The 17,089-nt window shown below is 36.0% G+C and overlaps 1 protein-coding gene across 1 annotated transcript in view; it reads left to right on the top strand.

Moving 5' to 3' along the window:
• Positions 1-17,089, top strand: part of LAMA4 (laminin subunit alpha 4) — a 102,066-nt gene that overhangs the window by 63,355 nt on the left and 21,622 nt on the right. The window contains exons 15-24 of the mRNA XM_081346628.1: positions 1,438-1,534; positions 2,149-2,262; positions 3,556-3,738; positions 6,636-6,775; positions 7,802-7,975; positions 9,911-10,053; positions 10,777-10,939; positions 13,063-13,190; positions 16,424-16,595; positions 16,942-17,073. Of these exons, the coding sequence (XP_081202754.1) occupies positions 1,438-1,534; positions 2,149-2,262; positions 3,556-3,738; positions 6,636-6,775; positions 7,802-7,975; positions 9,911-10,053; positions 10,777-10,939; positions 13,063-13,190; positions 16,424-16,595; positions 16,942-17,073 (1,446 nt within the window). The remainder of the gene's footprint in view (positions 1-1,437; positions 1,535-2,148; positions 2,263-3,555; positions 3,739-6,635; positions 6,776-7,801; positions 7,976-9,910; positions 10,054-10,776; positions 10,940-13,062; positions 13,191-16,423; positions 16,596-16,941; positions 17,074-17,089) is intronic.

Below are 17,089 nucleotides of genomic sequence, written 5' to 3'. Positions count from 1 at the left end.
CCATATCTATCTGCAGTTATGCCATTACAATCTCATCTTCAGGAACAGAAATTTGTAGGAATTTGGGGGACTGAAGTTCAACACATCCAGATAGCATCCAGTTCAGCAAAACTGTGCAAAAATAAGATGCTATGATGCACAATGCTTTTATTTCAATATGAGTGAGGGCCATGCTATCTTGAAAGGGATGCTTTGCTTTTATGGAAATAGGAGAAAAGTGCCTCCTTGAACATTTTCATAATGTAAATGTGTCTAACAATTGAAATATGAAGAAGCCATATTGCTTTGTTTGGCTGCATCCATATTTATGAGGCAAATCAAAACCATCCTGACTCTGTGCAAGCACAATGCTACACATCTGCTAGGTTCTTTGCTATGTTGAAGTAATGCAACCCTCCATGAGATAATGTTTCTCCAGGAGGTCAGTGATTGTCTATTAGGAGGCATTAGCTGATGCTTCATATCTTGCTTCTGGGTTTCCTGAAGATTTTTTTAGGGGGGAGCGGGCAGAGAGGGTGTTGCTCTATTCTTAATGGAGTTTGAACAAAAAAGCATTTCTCTAAGTCCCAGTTGTGTGCCTAAGGCTCTGTAAACATACAGTATAACTAGAAAGTACATGGGTTATGTTATGATGCCCAACAGTAAATAAAATTCCTCTAAGGAGTACATATCATTAATAGGTTGTGAGCCTATAAAATTGGCAGCTATATAAATGTTTTAATCAATCAGTCAAAAATCATGTGCCCTTCTTTTCTTTTCTTTTTTGCTAGTATAGGGATGCATTTATCACTAAGTGTTACCAATTTTCTTTCTGCTGCCTCCTTTTTCCTCAAGGACAAAATCTGGAGGATTAAAGTACTTTTTACAATAGAATGGAAGGAAGCACTCAGGACTGCAGAATAAGGCAGTAATCTAGTAAAAAGCTACTGTATTTTGACTCTTTCTTCAAGAAGAATGCATTTTATATTTGTGGAAAGGCAAATCAGCACTGTGATGTTGTGAGCAATATTCATCAGCCCTTTCCTTAATGCCAATATGAAATCCATTGCAAACACTCAAGCAGTATGTTTCATCCCATCCACTGGATGAAAGTGATTGCCTCATAAATAGAAGATGCAACTAATTGTGCTTCCAGACAGATATCTTTTAATACTACCAATCAATAGACATGTGCAGCCGCTCCATCTTTTTCTCAAAAGATTATTTATGGACGAGATAAAAGTAGAAAGAGGAAATAGAACAATAGAGGATTATAAATGAAAACTTTATCTGAATTTCCCATAAATTCCATGACTGGGATAGGTTTATTATATATTAATACAAATGTTTACTTTCAGGATGTCTAATGTTCTCTCTCTCTCTCTCTCTCTCTCTCTCTCTCTCTCTCTCTCTCTCTCTCTCTCTCTCTCTCTCTCTCTCTCTCATATAAAATTATAGGCTGCTGTTGGAATTGACACTCAGATAACCTACCACAAAAACAAAAGCACGATGCTTCTTGGTGAAGCCAGAAAACAGCAAGGAAATGCCAATGCTAGTAAATATAATCCTTTCTCTTAATTCATATGTCTCTCTTACACTAGAAAAGCTTTATAATAGAGAGCATCCCAAAGAAGAAAAATGTTGACATAAACAATTTAATCATGATCCCCTACAGCGGGTTCTGCAATTTTAAAATCTTGAATATATCAAGCCCAACAAAGACTGCTCTAATAAACATACATTATTTTCTCCAAGTTACATCTTTTTATTCTTTATAAATAACACTAAGAAATATAAACTATGATCGGGCCAAATGAAAGATTTACAGTATGTCTATAGTACTTCTGCAGCAGTAGAAAACAATGGTGCTTGCTGGAAGCACAATCAAATGCTTTCAGATTTGCAAACTACAGTCACTTTTAAAACAGAATTTTGAAAAACATTTCAGATTGTTTAACGAAGAGCCAAGACCTCTTTTTCAGAGGAGGTCATCAAAAAAATCGTATTATCTAAAACTTAGTGTAGACCATCAAATAAGTCTCAGTGTTATAATGTGATGATTAGAATCTTTTAGAGTGATGTCTTTCTGATTTATTATTATTATTAGATAAATGCCTTTACCTCTCATAGCTGAAAGCTTTCTTATATTTTGTTTCTTCTACTTTACAGATGTCTTTAATGTTGAAGAAACAGGCAGAGAGATTAATGAAACACTGGACAAGAAGAACGATGTTAAAGGCCGTTTCATGAAAGTCCTCAAAAAAATGCATACATCAGAGCAAGGTCAGGAAATAAACTGTACAAAATTGTAATCAAATGATTCTGATTAAAGAATAAATCTATGCAAGGGACCCTCTTAAGTGATTTTGAGGTAGAAAGTAAATCAAATCTTACTTGGCTGATAATCATCAACACTTGAATTGACTATTTGGTTGAGCTTTGAAGGTGATTTGAAAGAACTTTTTTCACATGTGTGAGAGAATAGCACCTCTCTAATATTCATTAAAGCAGCTCAATTTATTTCAGCTTTCCACAGAAGCCTGAAAATAAAAGCCATTATTGCTTTAAAAATCACATCGGCTATAATTAATTGATTCCTTAAAATAGTGACATTGTTTCTTTCACGTTGATGGGGAAACCAGAGAAAAAAAACACGGGCCACTTGAATGAACAAAGAGGTTGTATTCCTGTAAGTTCCTAATCACACAGATTGTCAGAAACTTTATTTCAGTCATTGACTAATAAAAATAGATTCAGTAAAGCAATGTTAATCCCTAACATTAATGCCGGGTGGCAACCATTTGTCAGCAAAACTTTACATAATAAAGCAGAACTTTGCTAACTTTGGAGAGATAGATTTATCCTGATTGTCTAACAAATAATGCAAATAAAAATTATCAGTGCCCGAGAAATTTAGACAAAAAAAGAATAATCAACTGGGGGCAAATGACCCTGTAGAACTGACAATACAATACAGAACATGGGCTGCTGTTTCCAAGGCACCTGTCACAGAAGTTTCCAGCCAGTTTTGAAAAGAATACCACCCTAATACCACCCTAATACCATCCATCTAGAACACAGGTGTCAAACTCGCCATGTCACGTGACGTGTCGCGACATATCACAACTCTTTTTTTCATTGCCAGGAATGGGGTGGGCACTGCTTCAGTATGATGAAACCGGCCCGCGGGCTGGCAGTTTGACACCCCTGATATAGAATGTTCTTGATAATTACTATTAAAGTACTCACCTAGGATTAATAGCTATTTATTACATTTAAAGAACTAATTGAAAAAGTTCTACAAAGTATAGAATAAATAGATTTACCATCACTCGTGCCTGCTATATGCATCCAGTGACACATACTAATTCTTCCAAAAATCTATGTTATGGTAAACCAGTTTCCTACAATTCATTGTAAATAAACTACCGGTATTTACATATTTAGTACATTAGAAGTGTTTAGTGTTTACTTAGTGAAGAAAGGCACTAATGAATGCACTTGAATTGGAAGTCACCTGGTTTTATAAAAAAAACATGATCATTATTTTCTCATCACAGAGCTTTTTGTTTACAGATCACACAAAGCAGCTTGAGCAGTTGCAAGCTATTGCTACTCAAGCTAAAGAAACAGCTGCAATCATAACCTCCACCACAGATCCAATGGCTGAGAATGTGACAAAATGGTCAAAAGATCTGCGCAACTTTAAACCTGAAAGAGCAGCTTATGAACGTGCCACAGTCACAACTAGGGATACAGGTACTGTGAAGGGAAATGTAATTGAAACATTTCTTGAAATGTACAGCATCTGCTTTCTGTTTCAAGGATACTGATTTTGGATTGCGTAAAATTGAATTGCAAGAATAGTTGTCAAAGAAAGAGAGGAACATGGTAATGTAGTTAGGGCAAATGTAGGTCTCATGTCAAACCATTCTCCCAATTCATCAGGAATTATTGTTCAAGGACTGTGGTCAGTAACAAGCTAGGGACTGTGATTAGCTTTGCTCAAGACCGCGCAGTATGGATGCTCTGGCTTGGCAGATCAAATTCAGCCTCTGAGTTAGGGGGTCCCAATCCTTATTATTATTGGAAATTCTGTTTTATATAAAGCACCAGAGAGCAAACAAAGAGTACAGTCACCATGTGCCTTACTGCTCAACTACATAACTGTAAAAGGAAAAAGGAAACTCTACTTAGAACAAAAAAAGCATATACCATAGATCCAAACTTGTAAATACTGCCATCTACTGGCTGAATACTACTGTAGTTGTTGCATAGAAATACATTCCAACAATGAATTCCAACAATTATAATGGTTTGAGCTGAGATCCCCTATGTTTTCCCCATACATAATAAAAATAAATATAATTCATCAGTCAGTCATTATCCCTCCTCCCTCTTTAACATTACAATAGTCCATTCAGACCCTTTTCAATCATCAAATCCATTAATCACCATTTCACTTTTTTCCATTTTCCTACAAAATATCCAAAAATGGTTTACAGTCCTTTATAAAAGTATTTAGTGTTTTATCTCTGACCTATCTTAGATTTCCTTAACAGCCTTGAATTTTACATTTTAAAAAAGAGACAGCATTTAATAAAACTTTGTTTCTTCCGTACTTCAAAATACCGTTGACTGAAGTTAATTTAATTTAGCTACTCCACAAGTAACTAACATTGGAAATTGTTCTGTAGACACCTAATTATACTGGGAAAAGTGATAACATTTGAACTGGATTTCTAAGATATAACATGGGTTGTGGTTAAAGTAGTTACTTTAGTACGTCTGTACATAAAGTAGAAAAATCATTTGTATGTATCTGTGCCAGCAGATTCCTCCATTGCTGAGGAATTAGTGTGTATGCATCCCTTAAACCAGGGCTTCCCTACAGGTGATTTGCATACCACCTGTGGTACTTTGCCATGTGGAAGGTGGTACAGGACTGCTAGCCAAGTGTAGCAGGGGAGGGGAATGAGCCTAAGTGAGCCAAGCCTGAGGGAGAGGCAGCTGCAACTTGGCAGCAGAAGTCCCATGAACTGGCAGGGCTCCAGCTGATTGGCTCCAGCTGATTGGCGCTTCCAGAAGCAGCTCGGAGCTGGAGGTGAACTGAAGAAAAAGCGGGGGAAGAGACGAGAGGCTATAGAACAGGGGTGTCAAACTGCCAGATGCATCATCTGGAAGCCACGCCCACCCCATTGCCGGCAATGGCAAAATAGTCCCAATATGTCTCACGACGTCACGTGACATCGTGAGTTTGACATGTCTGCTATAGAAGAACGTGGTTTGGGTGGGGGAAGGGAAAAAAAGACAACAGGAAAGGTTTAATCCCTTTAAACAAATGTAATTAGTTTTACCCCCTTTAACTGAGTCTGTCTATGGCTTTTAGAAAGTTTTCTTTCAAGGTAATTTAATTTAGCTTAATTTAAAGCTAAAACTTTTTGCAATTGCTGGAGCCTTTCAGTCTAGATTGCAACATTGTGACACGTGACACTCCTGAGGCAGCTTAAAGAGGGAAAAAAGTGGAGTTTGTGTTTATTTTATTTTCTTGCTTTGCACTTGATTCCTGTATTTTTAAGGGTACAGGGAAGGGATGGGGGGTGCATTCTTACTACACTGTTGAAGAGCTCAGAAGGGAGAGAGGAAGAAGGGCCAAACAGCTAGCTCAGGAGTCTACAAACTTAGCAACTTTAATACCTGTGGACTGCAACTCTCAGAATTCCTGAACCAGCCATGAAGGGCTGAAGAATTCTGGAAGCTGAAGTCCACAAGTCTTAAAAATGCCAAGTTTGAAGACTCCTGAGCTAGCTGGTAGTGGTGCATATTAATAAACAGGGATAAATTCATCATACATTTGTCATTGCAAAGGGAAGGGGATTCAGCAAAGGAACAGCCACCGAAGAAATTAAAACTGGTACTTTTTTTTCTTTTTTTCTACAGTTTGTAATGTTTTATTAGATTATAGAATAAAATACAAAAAGAAAAAAGAAAATAGTAGGACACAGTGAGGAGGAAAAAGGGGGGAAAAGTGAGGGGGAGAAGGAAAAGAGAACATACTTCCTCTGTTGCAGTAGAAGGAAGCATTAACATTGAACCTCAACTTTTTAAACTAGCCATTTCTATAACAACAAATGAATCTAATCAGTAAAACCCAAAATCCCCCCCCCCCTTTTTTTAGTCATCCTGTTTTTGACACCTTGCTAAGCACTGGTGGTACTCAAATATTGTCTGTGAAAAGATTGAAAAGCCCTGCCTTAAAAAATCCAGTGGGTGGGCTATGCATGGTTGGTTAACTTCCAGGGAATTCAAGAGCTATTTCTCTTTCACTGGGGATCTTGACATTTAAAAAGGGATGTTCTTAAAGTAAACATTTAATAGGCTAGAATTGTGAATTATTTGAAAACAAAGGTTCCACGCACTATCACATGAACTTTTCCCCCCAATTTAATTGAACAATGCACTAACTCATATCTTTCTAAAAATGTACTATCATAAAAAATACAGAGATTGATCCACACTGATCTCCTTTGATGCAAGCCCTTGTCTTCTCTGTGTTGTTTGCTAATTAACAACTCTGTCATTGTTATTAATTATCATAATCTCTTAGCCTGTAATACCAAAACCAAGCAGCTGTCTTGTTTTGTTTTGAATAACAGTGAGGAGTCTCACAGAACTTGTCCCACAGCTTCTAGATAAGCTGCGTATAGTAGAAGAGAAAAGGGCTGCAAACAATGTGTCAGCCAGCATCCAGAGAGTCCGAGAACTCATTGCACAGACCAGGAGTGTGGCTAACAAGGTAAAGATGCTGCAAGAGAAACTGGGATGACTGGAACCAGCAAGAGGGGAAACAAGGAGCCTGGAAGCAGACAAGACAAGTGCCACCAGCTGCTCAGCAAGAGAAATGGGCTGCAAGCAGTCCTTTACATGAGAAGGGAGTGAGAAAGAAATGGAGGGCTTAAACCTTGGGATTTGCAGATTGTGAAGTTGACCTCCTTAATTAGTAATGCTGCTGTTATAGAATTATGTGTAGTCAAGCCAAGCCCTTGAGTTTCCATAGAGATGTTTCCAACATAGCTAGAGTTCCTAGAGAGAGATTTATTGCAGTGTGGCCCTTCTGAAAACTGAGTCAGAGACTTTGATACAGTACTTATAGCAAGGAGCCTAATGCCTTCTCTGAATCTCTCTTAGTTTCAGCTTTGATGTTAAATCATATATTGCCAATGGGCATTAGAGCAAAAGGTTAACTATGAAGTTACTATTCTAGTCTAAGTGGTAGAATAGTTGATATACTGCTGTTAAAGAAGTCCTGAAGCCCAACACAAATAATGTACAAATCAACCTTTCATATTTGACAATTCTTTTAGAAGATCATTTTAAATCTGCACATGGAAAATTATCATAGTTTACTTTAGTATTTAAGGATATAAATATCCCATATGAGGTTCCAGACAATCACAAGAGGATTCTGCTTGCTATAAATATAAATGAATACCAGTAAATAAATGGATATTTTATTCATGAAAGTGGTCTCAGTTTCATTAACATTTTTCACTAATGAATCTGAGTTATCGATATGTATACAAAACAAGGTATTATTTTATCCACAGGACAATTGTATCAATAGAATACTATCCTGGGCAACTCTGAATCTAACTCATTGAATGTATGTTATATTTTAACACAACTCATAATTTATTAATCTTTACAAATAATGTTAACATTCCACCAATTAAATAGCTCATTAAAATAAAAGTATCATTTCTTCCCAAAGGATGTCTTCCAAGATACATCTAACCTTTCACTTACATATTTCAACTTACAGGTTCAAGTCTCAATGACATTTGAAGGTCTCTCAGCAGTGGAAGTCAATCCTCAAATGAATGTAGAAGACTTAAAGGCTTTCACATCTTTAACTTTGTACATGAAGTTTTCTGAAGAAAATCCACATAGAAAAAAGCCTCAAGATCAGTTTGTTCTGTATTTAGGAAGCAAAAATGTATGTTAACCTGCTAGATGTATGGTGATTTCACATATATTACACTGGGGCTTTTTTATTATTATTAAAATGAAAAAAGGTGCCACTGAGTCAGACCCAGTCCCTCAGAATTTTATTGAAAAATTTCCACTGGCCTGTTCCCAACAATAATCTGTGGCTTTTTAATCCTGTCCAGCCACTTTATCTGTTCTCATCTATTTCTTCTACTTCCCTCAGTCTTGCCAAACATTCTATATACTCGTAGGTAGGTCAGTCCATGGATAAGCCAACCCTTGAATTTTTAACAAATTGCCAAAAACAATATACCATCCATAGGTAAGCTGACCCTGAAAAGTTTCCTTTGTTTTAATTTCCACAATTGCCTTGTCCGTGGGTAATTTGGTTAAAATATTTGAGGCTTGGCTTATCTGCAGATGGGTTTATGTATGCTTGCATATAAACCCATCCCACAGATAAGCCAAACCCAACTTTTCACATGTATTTTGGGACCTAAAAGTTTTGGCTTATCCACAAGTTTATATGGTAGTCATTTTTTAGTCTACCACTTGCTTACATCTAAGGACCAAAATATGCTAGTCACTGCTTGCTCATCATCTCAAGGATCAATCTATATTAGTAGGTCTCTTTGGTTAAGTAGCCTCCAGTTCCATAATCAAAAGATACCAGTTCATATATTAACTTTGGGGGGGACCCCACTCTTTCATCTTTGTTTTTATAGAAATATCTTTACCCTTTATGGTTTCATTTGTCATTACCTTCCTCTCTAAAATAAATATCTTTATTCTCCAGCATTATGACCATCTTCATATATTTTTCCAGTTGCATTCATAGGTGCCATGTCAAATTTTAAAAAAGGCAGTTCTGACATCTGAGCTTGGTTGTTTTCCTGAAGACATTTCATTATCAGAGCAGATAACATCTTCAATACTAGAAGGAGTGGGGTTTGCACTCTGTTTATACACAGTAACTTTCCCTATCAGTATTGGTGGATGTGTGGTTTTCTCCTTGATTAGAATATTGTTTAATTGGTGTTAATTCTTGTTTTGTCTGGATGTTCATTTTTGCTCCCTTTTTAGCTTTTTTATTGTCTCTTTTCGATGCTGTATAAATGTGGTGTGTGTGAGAGTAACACTAGGAGCATCGGCCAGAGAAACAATTGAGCAGTAAAGCATTACTTTATCAAGGAACTATCAATCCAGATTTAAAAAAAAATCAAACAGTAATCAACAGCCTAATGAAGGAGCTATCAAGAAGAAAACCATACCCCCACCAACACTAACAGAGCAAGCTCTGACAGATCAAACCTTACTCTTTCTGGCAGTGAAGAGGTTATCTAATGAAATGTCTGCAGAAAATAAAACCAAACTCAAAGAGCACCAAGGACTCCACTTTGAAGCCTTAGAATCCATGAGCTTCAGACAACTATTTATGTGATCCTCTCAGGTACCCTTTAATAACAACTCTTGGAAATGTATGAAAATGGTAGTAGAAACTCTCAGGTAGATTTTAATATAGATTAGAAGTAAAAGAAAAAAAACATATTTTCCACAAAATCATAGGGAAAAATCTTGGGTCCATCTTTTTATCCCTTTCCTGCCCATTTTGGCCCTTTACCCCAAATGAAAAAATAAGCGCAGTGCCTGGCTGCTAAAAGCTGGCTTTTACAAAAAAAAAATATCTCTGACACTGAGATATGTAACTTGATTAGATCAATATATTTTTGTCAAGGCTTTTCTGAGTTCAGCTTCTCTTTCTCTCCACTAGATCATACTTTTCAAGGTGCTATGTTAACCATTTCTCAGAAAGATTACAAATCTGCAAACCAGGGTGGTCCTTGTATTGCCTAAGTTTTCCAATGCGAGGCAGAACTATGCTAATTTGCTTTTTATTTCTCTTGTAACTTTCACAACTATGTTTTGTTCATTCTTTCTCTAGACAAAAAATTATGTGGGTCTTGCAATTAAGAATAGGAACCTGGTCTACGTTTATAATTTGGGTGCTGGTGATGTGAATATACCTCTAGATTCCAAGCCAATCAGCTCTTGGCCTGCACATTTCAATCTGGTTAAAATAGAGAGGTAATGTGATTACATCTGTTACTTTTATTAAGTATAGATCACAGGTGTCAAACTTGATTGTGTCATGTGATGTATTGTGATGTATCTCGACGGGTTTTGCCTTTGTGGAGCCAGGGTGGGCATGGCCTGCATGTGACACATCCAGCCCGCAGGCTGCCAATTTGACACCCGTAGTGTCAAATTGGCAGCCTGCCAATTTGTGTCTACTACTAGTGTCAGGACAATGTAGACACTAGTAGTAGACACAATGTAGATTACTAGTAGTGTTAATTGTACTTATTAGCAACCCGGCAAAATAGCTATCTTTACTTATTGTAATTAGTATTTGCTGCTGAATTATCATTGCTGCTTAATTATCCTTGTTGATTGCTTAAACAAAAGAAAGGGAAAAAATATTTTTCTTTAAAACCCCTACCATTTTTAAATGATCACTATATATGCTAAAAAGTTCTAAAAGGAAGATTATACAAATCCATGATAGATAAATAAAATCAGCAATTCTTCCATTATTCTCCATCAAGGTATTCCAGACCGTATCCTAAATAATCTTTCTATCAAAACCATAGAAAGAATTCATCTCTGAGGATACTAATAATGTCAGGCAAAGTTTCATGGAAAAGAAATTATTTTCCATTGCTGACTGTCTCCTGAAAAACATAGATGCAGAAATTGATAATCATTCAATCAAGCAATTTCATTTTTGACTCTACTGTTCTTCAATAGGATTGGCAAGCACGGCAAAGTGTTTTTGACAATCCCTAGCCTTACCAGCACAGCTGAGGAAAAGTTTATCAATAAAGGAGAGGCTCCAGGTGATGCTTCTTTATTGAATCTGGATGCTAAAAATACTGTTTTCTATGTGGGAGGAGTGCCTCCAGATTTTAAGGTAAGAACAAGAATGGCTCTGCACATTGTCTCTGGGAATACTCAGTCTTTTTCAAGGTTGAATTAAAGATGAAACCTACATCATGAAACCTCTTGCAAAAAATGAGGCAGCTTTAAAAGACAAATATTTGATGCTAATATTTCCCAATGGATGGCATGACAAGGCAGTTTAGAACTGATTTCAGTTTAGCAACAGATTTGTGTAACCCCTTTACATGTTTTTTACTGAGATAAAGGAGAGTCTTATTGCATCCATGCCATATGCTAACAATCTGGACAAAATCTTTTTTTATTGAAAAGTTTTATAAAAATTACAACCCACCCTAGACCCCCCCCACTTCCCCCCACTTCCCAGAGCTGATTACAGGGTTACAGTTATATAATAATCATAATCTAACTAACATTAACCAACTATATAAATAACCAAATACATAATATGCTTTAATTCCCTATAACATAAATACAAGCAAACTAAAAATATCCAAATTATTAAACAATACTAATACTAAATATAATAATAACAATCTAAAATTTACTCATAAGTTAAATGGAACTTTTTAGTCCCATATTTATTCTGGATATAATCTATCCATCTTCTCCAAACCGAAATGTATCTTTCTTGTGAATGATCCTTCAAATAAGCAGAAATCTTAGCCATTTCTGCTAAGTTTGACACTTTAAGCGTCCATTCTTCTATGGAAGGCAAACAATCCTTCTTCCAATATTGCCCTACCAATAACCTTGCAGCTGTTATCAAATTCAACATTAAATTAATTTCTTTAGTATCACAATCTGTAATAACACCCAATAAAAATAACTGTGGAGTGAACTTTATCTTTCTCTTAAAAATCTTTTGAATGTTCCACCAAATTTTAATCCAAAAAGCTTTTATATTTCTACAAGTCCACCATATATGAAAATAATCTGGACAAAATCTTCTGTTGTTCATGATAGCAGCATATACTGAAAGTGAAAGGAAAAAGCAAGTGTCTAGCTTTAATTCACTGTGCAAGTGGCTTACTACAGGCAATCCTTGATCTATAATCATTTATTTAGTGATCATTCAAAGTTATAACAGCACTGGAAAAGTGACTTAAAAATGGTCCTCACACTTAAAACCATCGTAGCATCCCCATGGTCATGTAATCAAAATTCAGGCGCTTGGCAACCAGCGTATATTTACAATAGTTGCCGTGTCCCAGTGTCATCTGATTGCCATTTGTGACCTTCCCAATCAGCTTCCACCAAGCAAAGTCAATGAGGGAAGCCAAATTCGCTTAATGACTGCATGATTTGCTTCACAACTGCAGTGATTTTACTTTAAAATTGGGCATAACCATTTTGCTTAGCAATGGAAATTCTGGTCCCAACTGTAGTCATAAATCAAGGACTACCTGTAATCCCCAGGATTGAAGCCAGAGTGGTGATTAAGATTTTAGCTTTGGACCAAACATAGACCTCACTGGATGAAAGGGGGTAATCTTTGTCTTTCAATCTCATCACATTTTGTCATAAGTAAAAACTAGTAAAATCCCCCATTTATTCTGCTTTGAATGTGAACAGGAAAGGTGGGATATAATACTAATATTTATAATATAATAATAATTTCCAGTTCTAGAGTGTAAGGTAATTGTTCAAGGTTGATAAGAGCCCAGTGGATTCCAGAAGAAAAACTTCAACTTGGTGCATTGCAAAATGCTCAGGGATGTAAGAAGGGGGATAAAAATGATTATATGTGTGTGTGTGTTGTGTGTGTGTGTGTATATATGTATATGTATATGTGTTTGTGTGTGTGTATGTGTGTGTGTCTGTCTGTGCATGTCTGTGTCTGTATGTGTCTCTCTGTGTATGTTAGTTATATACTGCAGGTACACACAAAATGTGTGTATGTGTGTCAGAGTTGAGAGAGCACTAAATCAGTGTTGCAAGTAATGAGGAAATGATTAGTAACTGATAGCAAGAAACATAGGCATTATCAGTTTAGTCTAGATATGAATGGATAGAGTTTAAATAATTGAACAGGCAGAAGAAGAAATTGCAAAATATGCTTTTGACCACTAAAATAAAGAATAAGCCTTTGAAGCTTATGAGATTGATCTGAACTATGTGTTTTTCTTTTTAAAGCTCCCTCCAAGCTTGGACTTGCCTGGCTTTATTGGCTGCCTGGAGCTTGCTACACTGAATAATGATGTCATTAGTCTGTATAATTTCAAAAACATATATAACATTACCAAATCAGTACCTTGTATCAGGTAAGGTGAACTTGATCTGTCTTGGGTAATCATTTCCAAAAGCAAGATTTACCAAATGGTCAGACAGGTCCAAAGCATTTTGTGATTTTGGAGTCCCCAAAGTACCTGGACACAAGAGGTCATACTGATAATCCATGTTTTTGAACTTGGCAGCTAGGTTCAGCTAGGTGGTAATGCATCCAAAACACTGGCTGATCTCAACCATACAATCAAAAGCCATTTCCCTATCACAATTAACAAATATTAATTCAACAAAAGGTAGATGTCTGCACCAACCAATCAAAACTAATACATGCCCTGTTTTGGTGGGCAGGGCTGTACAATGTTTAATTCTTAACCAATAACTTCAAATGTTTCAGATGTAAATATGTAAAATAAGGTGAAAAGAAAGTGAGAAGCTGCACAGGTGCATAAAGAAGTATATGTGTGTGAGACCCATTGCACATTGGTCTGATTGGTTGCCACTTTCCTCAAGATATTCTGATTGGCTTATATCCTACCTGGGCTCACATAACTCCTGACCAATAAATTTAGACTTTTATGGGAATGGGATCATTCTTTACACTATAAAAAAAATCCAAGGAGCAGAAAATAAGTTAATGTTTGCTTTTTTACTGGTGGACTTTGAGTTTTATTGCTTTTGTTTGGCTGCTGGTTTTTGAAAACTTTGTTTTCCTCCTGGGCTAGGTTTATTAGCTTTATTTATATTTTTGAGGTTGCAATCATGTATGTTTTCCTAACTCTGAAAAATATTGAAAGGAGCATTATACTGAGGAGATTTTAGAAAAGAGCATTACATATGATTGAAAGCAAGAACCAAATGACTAAAAATAAATGTATTCATAGTTGCATGTGTATGTGTACATAATACATACATATTTTTTATTTATTTATTTTATTTTAATCCCATTTATATCCCGCCCTTCTCTGAAGACTCAGGGCGGCTTACAATTTAAAGCACAAATCAATGTGCTTAGCAATAGCCTTCATTCTATGTATATGCCTGCTTATTAGGGCTTTCGGGGGGGGCCAAGCGGCATTATTACAAAGTCAGCTTATTGCCCCCAACAATCTGGGTCCTCATTTTACCTACCTCGGAAGGATGGAAGGCTGAGTCAACCTTGAGCCTGGCGGAACTCGAACCTGCGCTAATTGCAGGCAGCTGGTGTTACTTAAGGAGGCATTAGCCCACTGCTCCACCAAGGCTCCATACATGGAACTTTTAATCGAGAAGATAAAAACTAACACAGACTGATAAAAAAGTAGGAGGGGAGTAAAAGAAAGAAATCAAAGAAAAAGCAAATAGTGCAAGAAAAGAAAAAAAAGTTTAAGGAAAATGGGGGGAAAATAAAAAAGATGTAAAGAAGGGGCTTCTGATATTCTTCACAGCAGTTATACAAATATATTGTAACCTCTCTCTCTCTCTCTCTCTCTCTCTAAAGTTATATCATATTACTCTTCTCTCTATAACTACCATATCAAATCATCAAACCCATAAATCACAAGTTCATTTTTTTCACTTTTTCACAAAAAGTCCAGATGAGGGTTGAAAGGGCTTTTATGTTATTTATTCTGTTTTCGTAAGCATGCATACAAATATTGGTATGTACTTAATAACACATTTGTTGTTGTTTTTTAACATGGAGTTTAAAAATATCTGTTTTGGCATAGGTTAAGTCTCTGCCATGCTTAATGAACCTGTTTTGCTTTTAAATCTCCCCTCTCTCTTTCCCCAATCACATGTAATAATTCTGGTAATTAGCCTCTATCAGGAACAAATCTTAAACATTTACATCTTTATAAATAAAAATATCAATAACTATTTTGTTGGTGTAAAACAGCTGTTTCTATAACAATCTGTGGAGATCTTTGGATGGTTATTAAAAATACTTTCTAATCCTTTTTTTCTAAGATAAAATGTTACTGATTTATTTATATCCTGCCTTTATTATTTTTTATAAAAACTCAGGGTGACAAACATATATAGTACTCCTATGTTTTGTGATATAAGACCTACAGTAAGGCATACAAATGTTTTGGTGTTTTTTTAAAAAAACTACATAGTTATATTGATTTTCAAATATTTGAAGAACTGTACTTAACTGGTTGAACAAACGTATTTTCCTTTAACTCCTGAGTGTAGTATTCAAAGCAGCAACTTCAAATTATTAGCATTTGAATTCCATATGAAGGAAGACCTTTCTGAAAATATAAGGTGCTGGACAATAGAAGTTGTAAACATAACAAAGGTTGATGGTTTATATACAGTTGATAGCCATTTAACAGAAATTATGAAATAATGGATTTCTTGAGCAAATGGTCATTTGGACTAGATCAGGGGTAGGCAACTTTGGCTCTTTTATGGCTCAGGAATTCTGGGAGTTGAAGTCCACGAGTCATAAAAGAGCCAAGGTTGCCTACCCCTGGACTAGATCATCATTTTTGCCTTTCCCAACATTATAATTCTTTGCTTCTAGGAATTGTGAATGTTATTAAAATTGGAAAATGCTGTGACTCTATAAAATAATCACAGGGGCAGATTACCATGCATCTGTATTTCTTGCTTAATCATATAAACAGATGGCATTGAAAGGCACCATTCTTATCCAACTTCTACCACTTGGTGTGGTGATTTAATTCCCTTTCAATTCAGCATGTTTGAGGCCATGATCTACCAAAAATTATGTTAACCTTTTTTAGGCATTTCCAAAATGCCTAAAATGATCAAAATTGAACAAAATGATCGAAAATTGAAAAAAGTGATCCCAAGGTGAAAATCAAAATGGCGCACCCTTTCCATTTTATCATACCAAAAGGAGTAAATAGTTTATGGCATGACCTCGGGCTATTCAACTCTGCCCTCCAACAGGAAGGGCAGTTTGTCATCTGGGTCATTTGTCTCAGGCTTTCTAACAACAGAGCTGATCTTGCTCTTCCAGTAAACACTTCAGAGTGTATCTTCTAAATCAGGGGTAGGCAATCTTGGCTCGTTTATGACTGATGGACTTCAACTCCCAGAATTCCTGAGCCAGCATGAGTCATCAAAGAGCCAAGGTTGCCTATCCCTGTTCTAAAACATACAAACAATGAATGCCAGACTAGATAAATGCCATTCAGGCCAAATTATTTCAGTTTGGTCCATCAAGTCTGGTTTTTATGTGAGGTCTCCAGAGTGGAAGATGTAATCCAGTTTCCTAATTTTTCTTTATGTCTTTTTTTATTCTTCATGTTAGAGATAAACTGGCCTTTACCCAGAGTCGAGTTGTAAACTATTTCTTTGATGGTTCTGGTTATGCTTTGGCAAAGAATATTGAGAGCAGAGGGAAGTTTGGCCTTGTGACTCGTTTTGATATAGAAGTCCGAACACCAAGTGATAATGGTCTTCTCCTTCTGATGGTTAATGGAGTAAGTAAAAAAGGGAAAAGAAAGAACACATTTTATGAGTTCTTATGTTGTTGATTTATATCTGCTCAGATATAGTAAGAAGTAAATTATTTAAATTCTGTTTCTGACGAAGATCCAATTGATTATTTGAAGTTATTTGGATATACTGCTTTAGATTATTGCTTGTATTTGAATTTTGCTGGTTGATTGCAAATTGCTTCAAGGACTATTGTAATGGGAAGCAGTATGATAATTAATTAGCCTTCATAGATTTACCTACTGAGGAAGAGTATGAAATAGAATATACATTTTTAACGCCTAAAAAAGTCCAATCTCTTCTGAAAAATCTAATTTTGTGGTTATGCAGAGTATGTTTTTCAGCCTGGAGATGCAAAATGGATACCTGTATCTGCAGTATGATTTTGGTTTCAGTAATGGCCCTGTGATTCTAGAAGATTCTATGAAGAAGGCTCTGATTAATGATGCAAAGTTCCATGAGGTGAATTACCTAATTA

Source organism: Vipera berus, assembly GCF_964194415.1.
Source record: "Vipera berus genome assembly, chromosome: 1".
Lineage (NCBI taxonomy): Eukaryota > Metazoa > Chordata > Lepidosauria > Squamata > Viperidae > Vipera > Vipera berus.
Note: the sequence above shows the minus strand (reverse complement) of the source record. Positions and strands in the feature narration are given on the sequence as shown.